The sequence below is a fragment of the Poecilia mexicana genome, unplaced genomic scaffold (assembly GCF_051168715.1).
Source record: "Poecilia mexicana isolate PSO_F unplaced genomic scaffold, ASM5116871v1 scaffold_5, whole genome shotgun sequence".
NCBI classification, from domain to species: Eukaryota; Metazoa; Chordata; class Actinopteri; order Cyprinodontiformes; family Poeciliidae; genus Poecilia; species Poecilia mexicana.
Window position 1 is genome coordinate 8,439,023 of NW_028263374.1, and position 21,463 is coordinate 8,460,485.

General features: G+C 39.8%; 1 protein-coding gene across 1 annotated transcript; it reads left to right on the forward strand.

Moving 5' to 3' along the window:
- Window positions 1-28: 28 nt before the first annotated feature.
- kiaa1328 (KIAA1328 ortholog) lies at window positions 29-21,283 on the forward strand. Its single transcript, XM_015009388.2, has 11 exons — window positions 29-108; window positions 823-1,097; window positions 1,234-1,325; window positions 1,458-1,573; window positions 8,669-8,793; window positions 10,434-10,822; window positions 11,917-12,135; window positions 12,355-12,429; window positions 12,554-12,645; window positions 12,874-12,985; window positions 20,653-21,283. The coding sequence occupies exons 1-11, from the start codon at window positions 54-56 to the stop codon at window positions 20,879-20,881; spliced, it is 1,779 nt and encodes a 592-aa protein (XP_014864874.2). The 5' UTR covers window positions 29-53; the 3' UTR covers window positions 20,882-21,283.
- Window positions 21,284-21,463: the final 180 nt, after the last annotated feature.

The window sequence follows — 21,463 nt, forward strand, 5'->3', positions numbered from 1 at the left end:
TACCATTCCTTAGCAACGCTTGGCTCTCTGGGAGTGGTGGCGGTTGTTTCAATATGGCGGCGGCAGCAAAGAGAAGTGGAAACTCGGGGATATTTTGGAAGAATTTCGGTATATTTACTTTTGTTTGACTTTTTACGGTTCACAGAGTATCTTACGTCCGTACGAGCTTTGCAAATAGGTGGGGTTTTTAAGTGGTCCTGCTTTAGTGCTTTCTTTTTGTGTGAGCAGCTAACAGGAAAGTTGCTGTCTCAATGAAAGGAAGTAGGGCAAAAATCTTAGCTGGCTACTTGAAGTTTAAGTTGTTTACATTTATTTTACTCTCAGTGCTGCGAACTCCGTAATCACACGGTAGCCTGCGGCGAGTCTTAACAGTTCCTAATGTTATTTCAGTATGAATAACACTGAAGAGCATCTAGCAGTAGAAGAAAGGCTAATTTATTGAAATATTAGTTTATATATGTTTGAATAATCCCAAAATTTAACTTAATTGAATCTTGGGAGTTTTGAAATGTTGCTTAGCTCAACTGAACTACTATCTCTGTTGCACTGGTAAACTCTTCCAACTTGAGTAGATAGTTTTAACTATCTAGTTTAAGGTGGCAAAAAGGAGATCATGGAAAAGCCTGAAGTATACTTCATGTATGATCCATCCACTGAGTTATCCATGTTATTTATTAAGATTTACTTGACATTATTATTTACAAAACATATTTGGAAAGAATATTTTTATCAGTTCTTGACCAAAGTACAACACCTAGATGTGTGAATCATGTATAAACACTCCTGTATTTGCTTGTTGTTTCTTTCTGTTAACTGTCTTAGGAGTTGATGGAGGACTGAAAAGTCAGACAGCTGCAGGTCTGGACCCAGACAGGATCTATTCGTCCAGAAAAAAAGACACCAAGATCCGAGTGAAGCATTCTACTAATGGCAAAAATCAAGCTTCACTAAAAGCGACGGGGAGAAAACAAGGCCACTATCAAAGTGATTACTCTGAGAGTTATACTACAGAGGAAGCATTGGGGGATGAAAGGGATTCTGTACCTACAATACACAGCCTCTCTCAGCCCAGTGGTACCCATCTTCCTTTGCCACAGGTAAATCAGTTTCCGGTACACGGTGCGTTTTTTTCTCTCCTCATAGATGACGGAGTTCAGCATGTTAAGGCTGGCAGATTTTCACTTCAACTTTTCGTCGCTAACTCTGTGTACTTCTTAATTGTTATTTACATAGGTGAGCAGCAGAACAAAGGGCGACATCTCTTTAAAGGACCTGTGTTCTGAAGACAAAAGGAGAATTGCAAACCTCATTGAAGAGCTAGCCAGGTATGTGAAATCATATGGTAGAGAGCGTCTTTGAAATGTTGTTCGTAATTAAAGTTCTTTTGGTGTCATAGATTACATGTAGACAGTCTGTCCTTTCCTTATTTTCTAACAATGCGCCTTGCTGGTTTACAGAGTAAGTGAGGAGAAAGAGGAGTCTGTGCAGCGTCTGAAAAATGAACAGGGAAACTTTGAACGCAAGATCCAGGATCTAGAGCAGCAGAACCTGATGATAGCAAAGGAGAGAGAGAGTATCCTTTCAAACTCACTGGCAGAAAATGTTGTAAACAGTTGCTATTTATATGTAATTGGGGGTAATCATTGTGTTTTATAAGTCCTTCAGGTGCTTCTCAGTAACTTAGATCATTATTGAAAAGCTAAATTATTTTAGTAAATCGATTTTAAAAAGTTAAACTCGTATATAAGCATTTGTTTCTGTTAATTTTGATGATTATGGCTACAGCTAAGGAACTTTTAATACTCAGTTTTAGAAAATGGGAATGTCGCATTAATGAAGCATTTGGCAGAGCAGAGAGGAGTCAAATCCTGCTGAAACAGCAAGTAAGTGTAAACTTTGTCTGCAGAGGGAAGCAGGAAGTGGTCCAGAGTTTCCTGATTGGCTGCTGCGCTTACTTTGAACAAGATGAATCATAACAAACCAACACCAGCAGATGACAGGGCTTCCCAAGCCATCATTGACTGTACAAAATTCAAACTGGATCTCAAACATCTTGGATTTTGTCCTTTCTTTCTCCAGACAAACCTTTCTTCAATGTAGGTTTTCATTAACTGATGCCATAATTGTTAAAATGAATGGAAACAAACACTTATATGCCAATTTGTGTGTGACGAATTAAAATTAAATACAATTTGCCATGATCCTTATTTAGCGAAATGCACTTTTATAATGTAAAAAGAAAAAAAAATACAAAAACTACAGCTACAATTCAACTTCCAAAGGTTAGGCTTAGATCTTTGGAGATTTGATTTATGAACGTTTGCAGGTCTTTTGTAAGGTTTCGACATGTTGAGACGATTAGATGTATTAGTAATATTAAGTCAAACATCTGAATGACTTTAAGTCTAAGGACTTTGTTCTTATCCTCTATACTATAGAGGATAAGAACAAAATCCTTAGTTTTTTCAATTAGGCAAGTAAGTTTGGTCATTTTTGACATGCAAAGAACAAAAAATTAACGACCAAACACACTAGTGCTGTTAGCTTTAATACAAAATCATATCAAAAATGCCTTTATGCTGTTGATAGTATCAACACTGCATAAGCATAAGTTATCAAAACTGTTCAAAACAAAAATAACTGTTTATTAATATCAATGCACTTTTATTAAATAAATACTATTTTATTAATGTTTCACAAAGCAATCTGCAGGGGGCAGTGTTGTTTTAAGTAAGGGTACCTCAAGGCCTTGGGCTAGACCCATCAGTCTGACACAAAAAGCAAAGAAATAGATGCATTTAGATTATTTGATGCTTGCTGCGGTTGTCCTTTTTCAATTGCTCGCAGTTTATCCACTGTTGTGCTCAGAATCAATTTCGTGGTTGGAGCCGGTGGTCTTTGCCGTCTAAATTATCTTACGCGAGGTTTGATATTAACTCGGAGGACCATGTTGTTTGCTTTTTCACTGTGTTTGTTGTAAGCCCTTTCTTATTGCGGGTGCTTGTTGAATACGGAATATTTTTCACTCCCCTGGAAAACCTTGAGCCTTTTAACCTGAAAATGTTTTTAAAAGATTACAGTTGTGTTCAATAAATTAGAATAAGGTTAATGCATTTTAGTAACTCAGTTCACTAAGTGAAACACATCATATACAGACTGATGTTTTCAAGGCTTTACTTGTGTTAACTGTGATGGCTTAAAATCACATTTATTATTTAAATACTACATCATAGCAATATTAAAACATTTACTGCAGAAATGTGGGTTTAGCAAAAACTTTCCTAAATGCCTACTTAAAGGTTGATATTCTCAAAAGCTACTTCAGTCTGACAAAATGAGGCTTGTTTCTAATTTGATAATATGGATGTCTGTAAGAATTCACAGGTCGGGAGATCATAAGCAGCACAACGTATCTCCTCATCTTGATTTAATTAAATGAAACGATTATAAAATAGGTAATATGCAGTCTTTTTCCAGTCAGTTTTACAACAAGAAGTGTGTCTGAACTCTGCTCATTCATGTTCCCACTCAGGCACCACCTGAGCATTTCCGTCAGTCTGTTTTGCATTAAGAAGGCAGCAGAATATGAAGTCTATTTGACCCAGCTGGTAATTTGCACAATTTGCAACAGCAGCGGAGAAAATTGGGAAAGCACAACTTTATTAAAGCCACTTTAGCTTGGAGACTTGGCATTTACAGCTAACTTCTAAACTTCATTAAAAGGTATTTAAGAGGAGAAAGTGTTTGAATCCTAGCACCTTGGGGTACGTGGGGGTGGGGGGATAACGTAGTCTTTAATGTGTGTGCAAAAGTCAGGAAGGCCCTTCTTAGGAAGAAGGTTCGCGCACTTCTTGGAAAAGGTTAAGGAGACACCAAAGGCAAGCGCACTGAGTGAGGGTCTTGTCAAGTCTAATTCCATTACGCCTCAGCTTATCTTATCTAACCAAGACTCAGGGTTGTCTGAGGTATAAAGGATGTGGGACTATACGTTAGCCCCCAGCCACCCAGGATAAGTTAGAAAAGTACCCTTGATATTAGGGATATTCGGCTGACATTTGCAACTGACTGGCATACAGAAGTCAATCTGTGGCAGAGATAGCGTTTTGTACTTAAGGGCGTGTTGGCCTGGGTGGAAATCATTTGGGATTTCTAACGCAGCGTAGACGTCTGGTTTGTTGTTGCTGCTATTTAGTGAGAGGAAACAATATGAAAGGAAACTTGTGGTCTTATAAAAGGCTCCATTAGAAATTACCGGCATAATTCAATTCTGGTTGAGTTTGAATTTACAATGATTAAAATGGATGGATGGATAAAACCCAACTTTAATTAAAAATCGTTTTTGTAATGAGCAATACAAACATTTCACTTTTCATGTGCATCTTACGTCTTACGAGTTAAACCTAATGGTAACACTTTATTTGAAGGGGGTTGAATAAGACTGACATGACACTTTCATTAACATGACATAACACATGTCATGAACATGAATAAGCCTTCATGAATATTTATGACTGTTGTCATAAAGTGTCATTCGGTAAATTATGACACTTTTAATACAAAGTTGACATTATTCAAAATGTCTTTGTTATGACAACTTGACATTAACCAAGAAATCATTACTGATATAAATTTGTTATAAAAGTATTACTGATTGCACTTTAAAAATTAGGTAACTTTATGTTATTATAGGTAAAGTTTAAACAGTAATGATTTCACATCCTAGATCTGAATGAATGAAATATTCTCATTGAATACTTTGTTCTGTACAAAGTTGAATATATTATATATATATATATATATATATATATATATATTTTTTTTTAAGCTTATGGAGTCTTTTTTCTGTTTTATTCCTGGCTACGAGAAGGCAATAGAGAATGCGACTTGAAGCAGATAACAGGAACACTGAATGAAGTACAGTGAAATTGGTTTGTTTTATGCTTTTGAGCTTCCGGCTTTTCTCATGAAACATCCTGGCTTTGGAAATGTTAGAGTAAAGGGCCCACGTTATCCAGGGCATGCATATGGAGACAGCTGTTTAAGTAATGGTAGCCATGCTAGGTGTGGCGGGTTTCTCGCCAAAGATGGTTTGAAATGTGAACTTTTGAATAATTTTGTTTTTGTTTTAAAATAGTAAAGCCTCATTTTGGGGCGACTGTTCTCTCACATAAAATGTGATGTGCTCATACTATAAATAAATGATGACCGCTCACTGCAGGAAGGCTGAAAAATATTTTGAATGGTGTCCTTATATCGTCTTAGGTTATAGTTCTTTCTATTTACTGCTATTGGCAGCACAAATTTCAGGATATCAGGCACAAAAATTCTGGTTTGCTGCATCTCTTCTCATAACCCCTTAAGGACATTTTTTGAGTGGCTCGATGGCTCCTGCTGTTCACCTCCACTAAAAAGCAATCATTGACAGCACCTTCTCCTATTCAAGAATGTAAACATTGTCATTGTAGGAGTACAAGGTGGAGGAAATGGGGGACACTGGGTCCATCGTCACCATACAGTTAGAGTGATAACTGAACCGGAACTATGGAGAGTTTAATTTGTCTGCGTTGCATGATGCACTAAAACTTAGCAAATGTTTTTGATAATTTTGCTTTCTGTACTTCATTTTTTCAGCCGTAAAGCTGCACCTGCTGTTGGCTTTCCTGAACTTTCAGTGAGATACAACTTGATCTGTACGAGTCCAAACTTCTGACTCCATCTAGTTGTCATCTATGAATCACGAACATGTCTGTCTATCGGTGGTTTTGTCAGTTTTCTTCTTCTTTTTCTCTTTTGCTTGAATCCAGACGTGTTTTCACATCTTTCTGAATTCAATTCTCCAGAATCAGTACTATTGAGACGATTATGTAAACTGTCATCTCCTATTACTTCCCTGTCATTTTCTTCCCCACACACTTTTGATGTACTCAACAGCCATCATGCATCAGGCTCTCTGTCCCCCGCTCCCTTTTTGCATCCCTGCTCAGGCTCAATCTGTTTGACACAGAGTACTAAAGCGGGTTTTAAAATACCCCCCCTTCCCCTTCCTTCTGTGCAAATTTGTTCCACCTTGAAATGGATTTCATTATTTCATTTGAGGCTCTGCCTGACAGGGAAGTGAATCATTTTGACAGGCTCCATCTGAAGCCTCTTCACTCCAACACCTCGCTTTGGAATATTTTTGGATGGGGAGGGTGTGCGTGTGTGTTATTGTCAGCACTTTGTAGTTAGGATGTAAACTGGGAGTTTGCAAAGTGCTCCCACTGGCTGAGGTCCAAGGCCCTGGGGGAGGGGAAGCATGTTTAGCGTAATGACATCGGTGCTGCAATCAAGTATGCTTTACTGAGTGGTTTTAAGACAGAGAAAGTGTAGAAGCGGCATTTGCGTTGGTATGACGAAATGAATTTGGTTTATTTATATGTTTCAAATTTCATATTCTACCTTGGTTTGAGGTAATCTATAGCCGAGGAGGCATGTTCAATCTCCCGCGCTGCATAAACGGACCTCCCAGTGCAGATTTGCTTGATGTGATGCCCTTGTGATGTCCTTAGGTTTTCCATATAGCGCTGCTTTCATGGAGATCAGCGCAGGCATCCGGGAGCCCGGGTGAGGCTGAGGGTTTAATCAAAGTGTTCTCTCACATTTTCTCAGTGTTTATGGAAGTCGCTACATTGCATTTGCCCGGTGTCTGGTCCTCAATTCAAAGTCATCCTCTCTCTCCTCTCTCCTCCCTCCCTCCCCCGTTTCATTTCCACGGCCTGATTGAAGTCGTCTAACAAGGAAAGTGTTTTCTTATTCAGTGTTCCGCCAACTATTTCTTCAATAAGACTCTACTCTGAACTTTGATTTTCTCTTTAAACGGAAGCTCTTTTTTTTTTTTTTTTGTGCAAATGGATGGTGAGAAAAACTCATCAGATGGGAGAACATGGCCACCATCATAAAAAGATATGACCTGGAGGAATACACTTTATGGTCAGCCTGGGGGTAGTGTGTGTGCTACTTGCTACTTGCTTTGTGCACAACCTGCTTTATTGTTGTGTTTATGTGTGGACTGTTTACTGTGCATGTGGGGAATTTGCACTCTAGTGTCATGAGGTTCTTGTGTGTACGTGTGTTTGTGTCCTAGAACGTCAGAGTTGATTATTGCACGCGTGCGGATGTGCCTGTGTGCAGTCTCCCCATTCTCGTGCTCATTATCTTTGTATGTGTCGGTGTTGGTGTGGTGCTGCCACTGTCATTAGTGGGCTCCTGAGGCACAGCAGTACTCCCGTTCCAGATTAGTTTTCCTCTGGCTGCCAGCTCTCTGTCTGGCAAATAGCCTGGCGTGGCACAGCCCGGCTCAGCTCGACACAGCTTGGCTCAGCCCAGATGGCGAAAAAGCTACATGCCACAACAACAACTTTGATTTTGCTGAATTCTTCCCTCCATTTGTTTGGAGAGTTGAAGCTCTCTCCACCTTTTGTGGTACAGTGAGGATTTAAATTCAGTTTGCAGTTTGCAGGTACAGAGCCAAGAATGCATTGAAGCTTAAAAAAAAAAACAAAAAAAAAAACAAGGTTTCTTAGGCAGCAAAATGGGACCATCATAAATTATTTCAAACTTTACAGCTCCTTACAAAATGGATTATACCCCATGGACGTTTTCCCATTCAATTACGTTGCACAAAGTTCAATGTATTTCTTTGGGGTTTTATATTTTGCACATTGATAGGGCATAATTGTGAAGTGAAGGGAAAATGTTACATTGTTTAACAGATATTTTCAATAATAGTTGGAAAATTGTAACATATGCAGCTCCCTTGACACTAATTGCCCTAAATAACTAACTTCCAGTGCAACCGGCTGACTTCAGAGGTCACTTTATTTGTAATTAGTACAAACTCAGTATAAATCCGGCTGTTCTCTGTTTGAAGGGCAACATTTTTTATAACATGCTGAATTTTAATTAAAAAAATTTTTTTAACATTATTTTGTGTTCGCTGTATTAAATACTGACTGAATAAGCAAGGCTGTTAAGGTGATAACTTAAGGAGCTTGTCGAGTGTTTATATTTCAAAACAGAACCACATAAAGTGTATTTTGATTTCCTCATTGGACCGCTTTACTTTCCAGTATGGGCATAGCCCTTCCATCTTTATTCTTGCGTCAATGACCAGCAGCACCATCTTGTGGATGGCGGCCAAACTACAGCAGTAAAATAGGCTCCAGCGAACATTATTAGTTATTCGATTGGAAGTCATTTTAATCTAATAAACCATTAATTTATTAGATTAAACACACAGGCAGGGTTAAAATAAAATAAATCGCATCATATTCACAGTGGCTCAAAGTATAGGCCTAAGTCCAATTGGGAATCTGTGGTCAAATATTTTCATTCAATCTGACTGAAATTTATTTTAAATCACCTCATGACCACCTTTCAAAGGCACTGTGTACATTCAAGTGAAAAACAAAATTTATAAGGCTATAATAACCTTGTAACATAAATGTGCAACCATTTATATATGATTTTTTTTTGGTTTAATTAATGTCATCTTGTTACCCATGATGTTGGCTAACATCGTGGGTAACAAGATGTTAGCCAACATGGTGGATGTTGGGTAAAGGATATGAAAGACTCACCTGTTCAAGTCAAGTCTCTGCTGTTTGCTACTTAACCTTTGGTCCTCCAGGCCTACAGCTACAATACAAAGAGTGCCAGGAGCTGCTTGGCCTCTACCAGCAGTACCTTTCTGAGCAGCAGGCCAAACTGAACCAGTCCATTGCTCACCTCACTCACCCAGCAACCCTCACTAAGGTAAGGCATGGTGTGTTGTTTATGTATATAACGTCACTATAGTTGGTTCTGAACGAACCGTGTAAAACTGAAGGCTGGGATTGAAGGTCACTCTTTTTATGACTGATGCTGGTATTTAAATATTTGAAACCAGGGCAGCCAGTTGCAGGAACTTCTGACTCAAAGTTCTCCTTCTGTGTCTTTAGAGAGGTGGTGGAAATATTTCAGTTCAGATCTGCCACACATGCAGTTCTCCGAAAGTGTGCGTGATTCCCCCAGTAACCGAAGATACATTGGAGCTATTTGCTCTGGGACTTTCTGCTGATTGTAACTCATTGTTAAGCAAGTTACAGCTGACTGGAGCTGGAGACCGTCCCAGTAGCACACAGAGGGATTGCTGCCCACTGGCCGTCTTTAGGAGTCTGCTGGACAATATCGATGTTTTTAAAATATGGACTGTTGTGGAAAATGCCCAGCTTGACTTGTTTTGACCGTGTGATGTATAATGGTTTCCTCTAGCTGTGACAACATTCAGAGAGCGTCCTCCTTTGACCTCCATCATGTTCTCAGGCACAGATTTGTCATGCTGAATGTGACAGTGAGTCAGAGTTGTTTGTTTGAAGAATACTAACTGAACGAAATGTCCTGGTTGTATTTGAACTGCAGCCAGTTCTCTAAAATCTGGAGATTTCTTTTCTACAATCATAAAAAAAATTGACTACTTCTCTAACAAGGAAATGAGATTGTAAGCAGCTTAGACATATTGAGGTGTTGTTGCCATTTCTTTTTTCAATTATTCACACTTGTGGTAAAGGACTATTTTATCATAATCTTATGAATACAACCTATATAATCACCTCTCTGAACACATTAGTCTAAATTCTTAATGCCTTTTTTTTGTTGATCATATTTAAACCACTTTAATTTTTATTGCCGCAGCTTTGTGCATGTGAGGTCATATTCTGAAGTTGTCAATTCTTTAGTCAGTGCAAATTTCTCATATCGTCTGTTCTTGAGCTGTGACATTTTAAAATGGAGTCAAACAAAAGGGTTCAGGAAAGTAAATTCAGAGTATTTGACCTAACCATATCTAGTCCGTTTCTCTCTCAAGGTGACTTTGTAGAGGCAAAGATGCAACTCGGGGGAAGGCTTCTGTGAGTAATAGTGACTTTGTCAACCTCGTCGTCCCTCAGCGGCTCTGAATAATAAGTGTTTGCTTGCTCTCTGACCCTCAGCAAATTACTCAGTCTCTTCCCCCATTAGAATACGAGGTGGGGCGTTCTTCCCTGTGTTTGGCTCATGATTTCCTTGATCTTGAAGTAAATGCCAAGCTTTCCTCTTAGTCTGTTAAATTTTACTGTTGTGAAAGATTAGTGACGCTATAATGTGCAAACACACAGTGTCTGCACACGGTGTGTCCAAACACTGCGGTTCACGTCCGTACTCCAGCAGTGGCTTGAAACTTTTTGTGGCAGCATACGGCATTAGCTTTCGTTAGTTTGAAAAGTCCTAATGTTGTATAGGAGAATTTGCGTTTTGTTACCCAGCTGTAAATTAAACTTTTATAGAGCAGTCTGTTTTGGCTGAAGCACTTCATTAAACTCTCAGAGGCTTTCTAAATGGGCTTAACAGAACTAATTGTTCTTTTGGTTTCTGTGCAGGTGCTCGGTTCTGAGGAAACCCCCAGCAGGCTCTCCACAAGCAGAGCTAATGGCTCATTCTCTGACAGCTCGTACATCGGCCTCGCTGCTGCCGAAGCGCAGCAGGCTTCGCTGTACAGGAGCCCTATCGGAAGAAGAGGTGCTGCAGAGACGCTTAGGAACCCTGCCTCTCTTTCCTGTGACAGAGACTTCAGTCCAAACGACGGGGCAACCAAACGGCACACGAGTCAAAAAAGAGGCTGCAGGCAGCCACGCATATGCTACACATGTGAGCGCTGCCAAGGCAGTTGTCATGACACTGGCTGTGGTACACAGCACAGGAGAGGTGAAAGCAGCTGCTGTCTAGCGAACTGTCATCATGAGTCCTTCACTGCGAGGGAGCATCAAAGGTAATGTTAGTGTTGACGTACAGACTCTTGGAAAAATTATTAATTGCTCCCTGTACTGCCTCTATACGCTAGAATCACAAACTTTAATGTAGGATTTGAGTGTTTTATTAGGAATGTAGTGTGTCATTTTGAAGTGGAAGAAAAAAAGTGTGCTTGATAGATCTGAAAAGTGTGGCATGCATTTGTTTTCAGCCTTAAAAAATAACAGAAAAGGTAATTGTTAAAAGAAAGCTACAACATGCTAGCAAGGTGTCTGCAGATCCTTAAAAAATATTACATTTGTGCATCTAAAATTATGGTCTAAAATGTCTTAAATTCATTAAAAAAATTAAGTTGGCCTTAAATACAGTAATCACATGTTTTAAATTTGATTGTGGTAGAACTCTTTAAAGTAGTTTTGTTGTCTTGCAGAACTTTTCTCAGGCAAAAGTTGCAGTCGCTTGAAAACATCTTAATTGAGTTCTGTGACTTGAGGTGGTTGAGGATACCTCTTTTATCTAATATACTCTTACTACCTAGCTAGTTAGCTTTTTTGACTTTATCATAGGTAAATACAAATTTGATCAGCAGTTGGCTGGACGACGTTTGTTTTTGCCAAGAAAAGGTTTAAGTTTGTCACTGTGAAGGTTAAGACTGTAGAGAGCCATTTGCAGTGTGAGAAGCACAAAGTCGGGTTCACAGTTTTTGCTCTCCTTGATTGCAATGCAGCAAGTCCTCCCAACCATCCCCTATGTCTACAGTTTTTTCTCTTAAATTTTATTCAATGTGGCATTAAAAAGGTCTTAAAAAGTCTTAAATTTGACTTGCTGAAACCTGCAGATAGCTTGTATAAGACAGTTTGCAACAAGATAAAGTCAAAATGGCTTGAAAATTACTGCAAAAGACTTGCTATCATTCACTTCCACTTGACAATCACGTGTTATTTTTCGGTCTATCACATTAAATCTTAATAAACTACAAAAAACATAGTTTGTTGTTGTAATATAACAAAACAGTGAAAAGCTTAGGGTGGTATGAATTTTTTTTTTCTCTAATTTTGATACACAACCAAACTGGAAACATGTAGATCATGTATTGCATGTGTTTCCATATAGGCTGCCAAGTAGGAATATAATTACTGCAGAAGCAAAGGAAGCCCTGACCAGGCCCCTGCTGGGTCATGAGGACTGGGAGGAGAAACGGCACCAGCTGCTGCTGCAGAAGATGCAGTTGGAGTTGGAGAGGGAGAAGCTGCAGGCACGGCTGGCTGAGCAGGAGGAGCGATTCAGCAGACAGACAGAGCAGCTTCGACAGTCACGACTTCTTCACAGCAGGTAGAACACACAAGCCAAAGAAACGCGGCCCGTACGCGGCGAGACCGCTGGGAAACGTTTACGGGCTGAAGTTGATGAGTTGTTTACTTTTGTTTCTGAATTAACACACACCCAGTCGGTCGCTGTCCGTCCTTCGTACGACGTTTCAAGCGTCAGTCATTGCAGATCTGTTTTTCTGACTTTGTTCTCCCTCGTTTTGATTTGGATCGAACGAACCAGTCCAGCTCAGTACAGCAGCTCAAAGAATGCTGGGTCAGAGTCAGAGGTTCCTTCCCACCGAGATTTTCCCTCCACGTAAGTCAAATAATAGTTTCTATCAGACATTAAACCTGTCATCAAATAAGCAGTTCACACCCATCGAATCCTGTCTCTATACGAACTATTGGGAAAAAAAAAAACAAAACCTTGTGATCTGCAGGTCGTCTGGGAATGTGGAAACTCATTCTGCAGAACAGAATTTGCACGAAAAGACTTCCCAGGCTGTTCCTGCTCCTTCTGCCAGTGGAAAGGGTAAGCCTGTCAGTGCACATAAAAAAGATCCACTTCATTTCTAACCCTAATGCAGGAGCTGGATACCACTGATTTATTTTTGTTATTCCGTTTGCTTATAAAACCCTATGCTTTTGCTTATAAAACAGAGACTGTATGCTACTTTCTTTAAGTACCATATACTCTTTGTTTCCTGACTTGCTATTATTTTTTATTTCTTTTACAACAGTTGTGTTTTTTTCTTCACAGATAATCCTTTACAACGGTCTCGAAGAGACATGGCCACATCTCCAGCAAGAACCCCTTCAACACAAAGTTTCCCCACCTCGGTCTCTGTAATCCAAAACATCCCTGAAAACAGGTGAGCAAGTTTTAATGTAATATTATTTAGACTTTTATGAAACATCTTCTGTTTACATTCTTTAGTTTTTCTTTTTTTCCTTTTTTTATTTCTACCATAATCCCTGAACTCACAAATTGTTGAACAGTAGTAATATTATTTTAGCATGGGTTGTAATAGTTCTTCCATAGTTGTCCTTAGTTTTGTTTGACAAATAATCAGTTCATTAAATGACACTGACATATAGCACACTTTCACCAACAATATGTATATAAAAAGCTGGTAAATGTTTCAATTTCATTTCTTGAGTGCTGATAAAATCTCTCTCATTGCTGAACACTTTTCTCAAAGCTTTTAGGTTGAACTTTTAGGTGGAAACAAAAATAAAGGAGATGTGCAAAGGCTTATAATAACGGGAGCCAGGATGAGTTATGGATAGCTGACAGATCAATCAATCAATCAATCAAATTTTATTTGTATAGCACATTTCAGCAGCAAGGCATTTCAAAGTGCTTTACATAATTTTAAACAGTGAGAAAGAAAAAGAAAGTAATAAAAAGATAAAAAGAAAAGATAAAATCACAGCCTAACAGGACAAGGCCTCCAGCCTTGCAGCACCAGGCTCCGTCCGCCTGTTTCGCGAAAATTTTGCGCTAGGACTTTCGCTGTCCTACGCGGATTTTGTGCATTAATTGGTTACCTGTTAGTCTAGAATTTACAGGGTTAAACAGTGAGAAAGAAAAAGAAAGTAATAAAAAGATAATAAAATCACAGCCTAACAGGACAAGGCCTCCAGCCTTGCAGCACCAGGCTCCGTCCGCCTGTTTCGCAAAAATTTTGCGCTAGGACTTTCGCTGTCCTACGCGGATTTTGTGCATTAATTGGTTACCTGTTAGTCTAGAATTTACAGGGTTTTATATACGCGCAATGACTCCCAGTCACTCGCAAATACATAGAAGGCATCAATTGCCATAAGCAACTGTAAACAGGTGGGTTTTAAGTTGAGATTTAAAGGCACCCAGTGTTTCAGCTGTTTTACAGTTTTCTGGAAGTTTGTTCCAAATCCGTGGTGCATAGAAACTGAATGCTGCTTCTCCTCGTTTGGTTCTGGTTCTGGGGATGCAGAGCAGACCAGAACCAGAAGATCTGAGGGGTCTAGATGGTTGGTACAGCAATAACAGATCTTTAATGTATTGTGGTGCTAAACCGTTCAGTGATTTATAAACTAACAACAGTATTTTAAAGTCTATTCTTTGAGCTACAGGGAGCCAGTGTAGGGACTTTAGAACTGGTGTTATGTGCTCTATCTTCCTGGTTCTAGTGAGAACGCGAGCAGCAGCGTTCTGGATCAGCTGCAGCTGTTTGATTGATTTATTAGTCAGACCTGTGAAGACGCTGTTGCAGTAATCAATACGGCTAAAGATAAACGCATGGATGAGTTTCTCTAGATCCTGCTGAGACATTAGTCCTCTAATCCTGGAGATGTTCTTCAGGTGATAGAAGGCCGACTTCTAATATCCATATCCATCTAATGATGGATATGAATCATTAGAGACGCACAGATCAGAATTCTTATTCCTGGTCTTTTTAAAGTTTTGCCGCCACCAGTTGTAGCCAATTCTGATTTCTCTTAACAACCTCAATATAAGGCGATATGCAAACTGTTTCAGTTTTTTTATCTTGCACTTCTGCCTTGAGCAACCTCAGACTGTTTTGATTGGATAATCCTTCTCCTTCGCTCCAAATGTGAGGTTTTACTCTCGTAGTGCTTCTTCTTCAGCAGTAAAATTAGTTTTAAGTTAGATATTTGACAGACATGCTCATTGTGATTCACTAGAGCTAACCATGGCTTTTCATGCCAGGTGCTGTTAACAGAGAAGGTGGTTAGAAATACTCCATGTGATCACTCCAGAACGCAATGTTTGTTTGGAGTCCATCAACAAATTCCAGTCTGTTGAAAAATGGAAACAAAAGGACCAAAAAAAAAAAAAATCTTTAGCATCCTGTAGGAAAAGCTCAGTTAGCATGGCTAGCATTAGAAATCAGTAGTCAGTAATAATCAGTAGAGCCCTGCATTAAAGTTTTCCAAAATTCTGCTAAATGTTTTTCAAATCCCAGATATTCAATGGTTAAAAGATGTCGTAAGAGCAAAAAACCTAAACCAGACCGATTTCGACGTAGTCCATTCAGACTTCCTATTATCTGCTGAAAGTCTCGTTCTTTCTCTAAGCCTACATAGGCCACAGAGAGGCGCCGTTCCCTTTTAAATCGCCTTTTAGATCTTACACTGCCCTTTTGTATTCATTTGGAAGACCTCAGTTACACTGAAAGTGTCGAAGTTTGAGCCTTCTTCCTCAGGATCAACTTCTTCACTGAAGGGTGTGTGATGTGTGGTATATTATTTGGACTGACTGGAAAAAGATCGGGTTTTCGAGTGTTTGACCAGTCAGTTTCTCATCGCATGTCTGCCTGGCAGTAAAAAATGAGGTGCGCCTTTGAGCAGCAGTGTGTTCCTGTGGCTGAATGGAAACATTTAAAGCCACAGCCTCCTGTCAGTCAAATAGCTGCAGGCGGACCCCAGCAGACGGTCAGCGAGACATCGATCTCTATCCGTGGCTCGATTAATTGCAAACCTTCAAATAGCTGTTGCTTATTGAGCACGGAAATGTTTCCACCGTTAGAAGAAGAAAGAAGCGGCTACATTTCAGTCCACTGGTGCGTAGATGTTTATTAACACACTCCCACCACTGACAAAAGTCTGCTTCTTGGATTGAACAAACAACACAAAAGAAATGAACAGATGGGTAAGTTAAATATATCAGTATGATATCAACCATCTGCTGCCAAACCCTTGAAATTCTACATCAACATTGGCCTTAAAAACACAGTTTTTTTTTGGTCAAGCTCTAATTTAAATGACGGCTCGGCGTTCTTTTGTTCACACGAAGAAACGTAGGATCTAAAAATCAGAATTGCGAGAGGCAATTAACAGCACAAAAAGAAGCTTTCGGTCGATTTGTTGGGCGAATAACCTCAGATCAGAAACTTGAAGCTACTCATGTAGATAAAGGTGTGGAAAGGGAGGGAGGAAAAACACTGGGGAGATAATTAGTTATATTTTATTAGTTGTTTGTGATTCCTCAAGGCAGTTAGTGTTGTTTTTTTTGGGCTGTGTTTTTTTTCCTTTTTTTTTTAACCCCTTGTTCTTCCAAAAAAAAAAAAATAGAATCTCCAGCTTAACAACACATAAGGAATACAAATGGAAACTTTAGATCTTGCAGCTTCTCTTTGGCCTGCAGTTGTTGCAGAACTGGTAGCTAAAGGAAGATCTTCCTCCGTCAGGCTACGTTCTCGAGCTGTAAGAAGCTAAATGAAGCTTTTTACAGGGCTAGCTTGGTGCTGTGGCCAGCCTGTCAGGAGACATGCTGCGTTCCATTAGTCGGCCTAGCAGGGATCCTGCATCAGGTGTAATTGAACAGACTTGGATGCACACGGTGCCCTCCCTCCTCTTTCTCTCTCCCTCCTCTCTCTCTCTCTTCCTGCCACAGTAATGAGACCGAGACAGGAAGTGTTAGGGAGAGATGTTAAAAGTGTGTTTGAGGGTTCGCACATTGGAAAACATGAAAAATGGGGAGCGAGGAATTGCCAGATTAGGTCCAGATGGAGGACAATGGAAACGGCGAGAAAGACATAAGAGGTGGAGAGTGTCGGGCTTTAGTCCGAGTCACTAAATGGTAATTAACCCCAGTGCAAAACATCCCACTGCATGCACTTGTGCACATTCTTTACACAGTGGGAGGACTCGTCGGTCGCCTTGGACCTGTAAATTAAAAAGAATAAAATAAAAAATACGAAACGCTGTGAAGTGTTTCAAAAATGATGTAGACATTTAATAAAACATTATCTCTGCTTCTATATTTTTTAGATCTTTCTCACATTTCTGCAGCCTTTCGTAAAAATGTCTGCTTGTTAATGCAGTGCGTGTAGGATAGTGGAGACTCACCGTTTTAAAAGACAGTTCTTTAAAACGGCTGAAAGTTTACTACTTGCAACGATTAACTCTTAATCAAAGTGGTGCGTGGTCCAAGTTTAAGCTGGGAGCTCTGGCAGCGGGCCATTAATTCCAACAGGGGACCGAGGGTTTCAGATCTTATTAGCATCCATTTTCACCTCCAAAGCCCATTAAAATAACTACACTGTTAGTTGCACACTGTATTTTTTTACACTAACTATAATGAGGAATTTTGCCTCTAATATGGGTTTTGTGAGTTGTAATCAGTTGATAAATAATACCCGGATTTGATTGAACCCGTTTTTATAGCTGCTGTCTGCTGTTGTCTTTTTTTAAGATGGTCTACTTAATTTTTTTCCTTTTTCCTTTCATTCTGTCTTTATTTACATTTCTTTCTTTCTTCCTTTCTGTCTTTCTGTTTCTTTCTCTCTTTCTTATGTATAATAGAAAACAAATATATGTCCTTTACAGAACAAATACGTTTGAGTGTGTATTTATTTAATCTGTTATAATTTGTCTTCTAATCAAAACATTGTAATAAATAATCAGATCCTACATGCTACAAAGACCAAAAAATAAACCAATGAAACTAAGAAGTGAAGTTTTATCTCTGGTAAAGACTTTTGTTCTCCGTCCAGCTGGACAGCAACAGCTCCCTTATGGACATTTAATCTCGACCATTACAATCTTGATGTGTGAATTGCAAATCCAGAGCAGGTGTTAACATTAAGTGACCTCCTTAATCCCTTCATGAATCCTGTGCTAGTTAGTAATGAGACAGTTCCAGCACACCCTGCCCATCTCATCTCCATCTATCCTGCTGTTGCCCGCCTGCTATTGATTGGTTTGGAAATTGTCATGCGGGATGTACGCAGCGGCCATTATGGGATTTTTTTATTTATTTTTAATCTTACTGTTTGGACTGCAAATGAAAAGAGGCACCGGGGCGAGACGGCCGTCTTTAAGGAAAGAGACAAGCCAAGAAGGAAGTGCAAGTTCTAAGAAAAGTCTGAATAATTTGTCACGGGCAGTAATGATGTTTACAGTGTTGAGTGTTTCCAGCATTGTCTTGAAGTTGTATGTATTTCTTTGGATATTATATGATAGACCAACAAAAAGAAGTGCAGAAGTGTGAAGAGGAAGGTAAATGATGCACGACTTTTCAGACTAAAGGCCTGAAAAGTATCGTGTGCGTTTATCTTCAGCGGCTTAGAAGGCAGTATACAGACTGACTGAGGTAAACCTATTTTTAAAAAGTGAAATGTAGCCGCTTCATTTTCATAAGAAGCTCGGTCAGATTAAATGTTTGTCCAAAACGAATGAGTTAATCATCCCAACCATTACGTAATGTTTTGTTGCTGTGTCTGATCAGTTGTTGAAGTGAAAAAGTAGAAAAAGTTCTGATAAAAATGCTCAATGTCGTTTCAAATTCCATCTACACAAAAAAAAGAAGAAAAAAAAAGAAATCAATAGAAACAAACTGAAAACCATGTGCCGTTTTCTCTCCATGTTACAATTACATTCTTCTTAATGCAGGTCTGTCAAACAAAATCCCAATAAAAAACGTTCAACTTTGTAGCTGGGAAAAAAAAAAAAAAGAAGTTCAAGGCGTATGAATACTTTGGTAAAGTACTTCGTATGGGATTTTTTTTCCCCCCACAAAAGTGAAATACTCAGAGTCCACTTTCTTTTTCATGAAATGTTCTTACTGTATTGAGTTGTTGTGAAGATGGAAGCACTTAAGTATCAGCCATCCGCTGTTCTTGGATGCCCTCGACATGACCCACTGTTCCAGGTCCAAAGGCATTTTTTCTTTTCTTTTCTTTTTCCCCAGCAATGCCAGAAGCTTGTTTCTTTAACCGCTGAGCATCAGAAGCAAAGCAGACTTTCCTGAACTCTATTTACGGGGAAAGAAAATCTCTGGCAGCTTTTGACTTTTGCAAAACTTCTACATTTAAAAAGTCTGCTCAAGAAAGAAAAGCTGCTCTACAAAAAAAAAAAAAAAATCACTTGCTTTTCTCTAAGTCTTCATGCAATCTCTGTGCCTTCACTTGTCTCTGCTGCCGCCACCCCACCCATGACTGTTCCCTCGCTCCTACCCAAACTGTACGCCACCCCCTAACCCCCTCCTACGTCCGCCCCCCCCAACCCCCCACCTCTCGCTTGTTATAGATTGTGACCGCCGGTAAGTGATGCATTATTCATTACAGACATGTCGCTTGTTGATGGATGGCTGTTTGAGAGCCCCGTCCATTAAATAAATCAACAAATAAAAATGCAAATTCTCACATTTCGAGTGAGGCATCCCGTCCAAAGTTCCTCCTTCCCCCCCATCTACACACACTCACGCACACATACACACACACACACACACACACACACACACACGCACACACACACACACACACACACACACACACACATTCCCTCTCTGCCCCGCTTTCTATCCGAAACAGCAGTGCTCATTTCCAGTCCCTCCTATAGAAGCAGACACACATTAGCCACTCTCTCTCTCCCGCTCTCTGTCTTTCTATTTTTTCCCCTGCTGGTTGACGGGGCGCAGACCAAAATAAGGACGACAGATTTACTTCAATTAGCTTCAGCTTTTTTTATCCCCATCAGCAATCACCCTTCAGCTCCTTCGCTCTCTTGCTCTCTCGAACTGTACATGCATAAATTAATCCAAAGCAAAATGTGGTCGTATTTTTTTGTTGTTGTTGTTCTTTTTAAAGCTTTTCAGCTACTGATGTGCGTTGCTTTCGATTTAGCTTTAGAACATGACATATCAAGGTCCAAAGCTACGTGCAGAGGAACACCAATATGCACCCTGATTGGAAGCTGCGTCAGTCCGCCGGCCACCTGCATGCATATCAACAAGTGCCTCCCGAAGATCGCCTTTACCTGGGAGAGCTGTGTGCGGAGAGCGGCGCGCGATGCAAATCAATGCAGCTTTAAACGAGCAGAGAATTATGTTGGCAAGATCAGTGGAGCGTGCTTTAAAGAATTCATGTTTTGTATCTGGAATGGCCGTCGTTCGGCTGTGTATACACTGAATAATTTATCAAGCCAGCCAGACTGCGGGATTGAATCTCTATTAGCTTAATCTCCCCCGTTTTGGTTTATTTATTTCGCTGCACACTCCCTCATTTCTATTCCGGGAGAGAAAAACGCCACGTCCTCTCCCACTTATTCTCACACACCTGCAAAAATCAGATTTTTTGTTTTTCTTCTTCTTTCTTTTTCTGCAGGGACGCCCCAGTGGGTTTGGACTTGTTAACTCTGCTTGTTAGCGTTCCACAGGCATTTCGGCAAGAACGAATTTTTGTTAATACTCAAAAGTGTTTTGCTTTCAGACCGTCTGTGTTAACAAGTGAAAGGTGAATGACAAATTTTCCCCTCGAAGTAGATTTCAGTTTGTCCTATTTTGATCCTTCGGCTTGTGTTGTCCTTTGTTCACTCTGTCCGTCCATCCATTGTGAACTTTTGGGTTTTTGTTCATCAGGAATACTTGGAAATTTCAGTCTGTAAAAGTTTTGAATTTGTGCTGGAACCTGCTCCGCTAAAATATATCCTGCAAAGCAAATTAAAGTCAGACACATAAAAAAACTAACAAACAAAAAAAAACAAAGATAAGGTTTAAACAAAACAAGAAATAAAAAGTGTTGCTTTCTTTCAGGTTGGACCATTCATTGAGTGAGATTTTGGGTGTCTTCAGTCCCATCTCTGCCCCGAAGCAGTACAAGCCTGCTGCTCGGAGACCCAAGACAGCGCAACGCAGTTCAACCCTCGCCGGCCCCAAACCCGGAGGAACGAGCCTGATCACTCCAGGTGGGAACTACTCACACGGCGTTCAGCAGGACCTCGAAGAGAGCCAGATACTGGAAGATATCTTTTTCATCTGCTAACAAAAAGTAAAGCGAGTCACTTGACGTTCACCGATTCAATGATGCCTTTTTATTGTCTTCAATTCTTTCGGAAATTAGGATGAATTTGATTTCTGTCGATCGTGTTCTTATTGGCCACTGTAGTTGTTTTTTTTTTGTTCTTTTTTTTCCCCTCTTATATGCAAATAAATGTATATTTATTCTGAATTTCCTCTGTTTGTGAGGTGAATTATGTTTTCCCCTGGAAATTTTTTTAACACTGAGCTGCATTTATTGCTTCTGAAGACCTTGGCAATGTAAATGCAAACTGAATCTCATGACTCACAATTGTCCATTCTGAATCTGACTCAATGTATTATGCATAAATCTGCAGCCTCAGTAAATCCCTGGAAATACAAGCCAGTTGCTCCCATTTGCAACCAACACCTTTCCTTCTGTTTCATTACCGAGGAGGTCTGTGTGTGTGTGTGTGTGTGTGTGTGTGTGTGTGTGTGTAGTGATGGGTCGATGAGGCGTCATGTATCGTTTCGACACATAGCAAAACCATGTCGATTCTGTGTCGATACTGTTTCACTCAATACTGACACCTGCTGGACATTAAAA

What these genes read in the sequence shown, in the direction of transcription:
- kiaa1328 (XM_015009388.2), top strand. Translation starts at nt 54, where the DNA reads ATGGCGGCGGCAGCAAAGAGAAGTGGAAACTCGGGGATATTTTGGAAG. An exon ending in CTCATTGAAGAGCTAGCCAG is followed by an intron (nt 1,326 to 1,457) that starts GTATGTGAAATC and finishes GCTGGTTTACAG; the next exon opens with AGTAAGTGAGGAGAAAGAGG. An exon ending in TCACGACTTCTTCACAGCAG is followed by an intron (nt 12,136 to 12,354) that starts GTAGAACACACA and finishes CGAACGAACCAG; the next exon opens with TCCAGCTCAGTACAGCAGCT.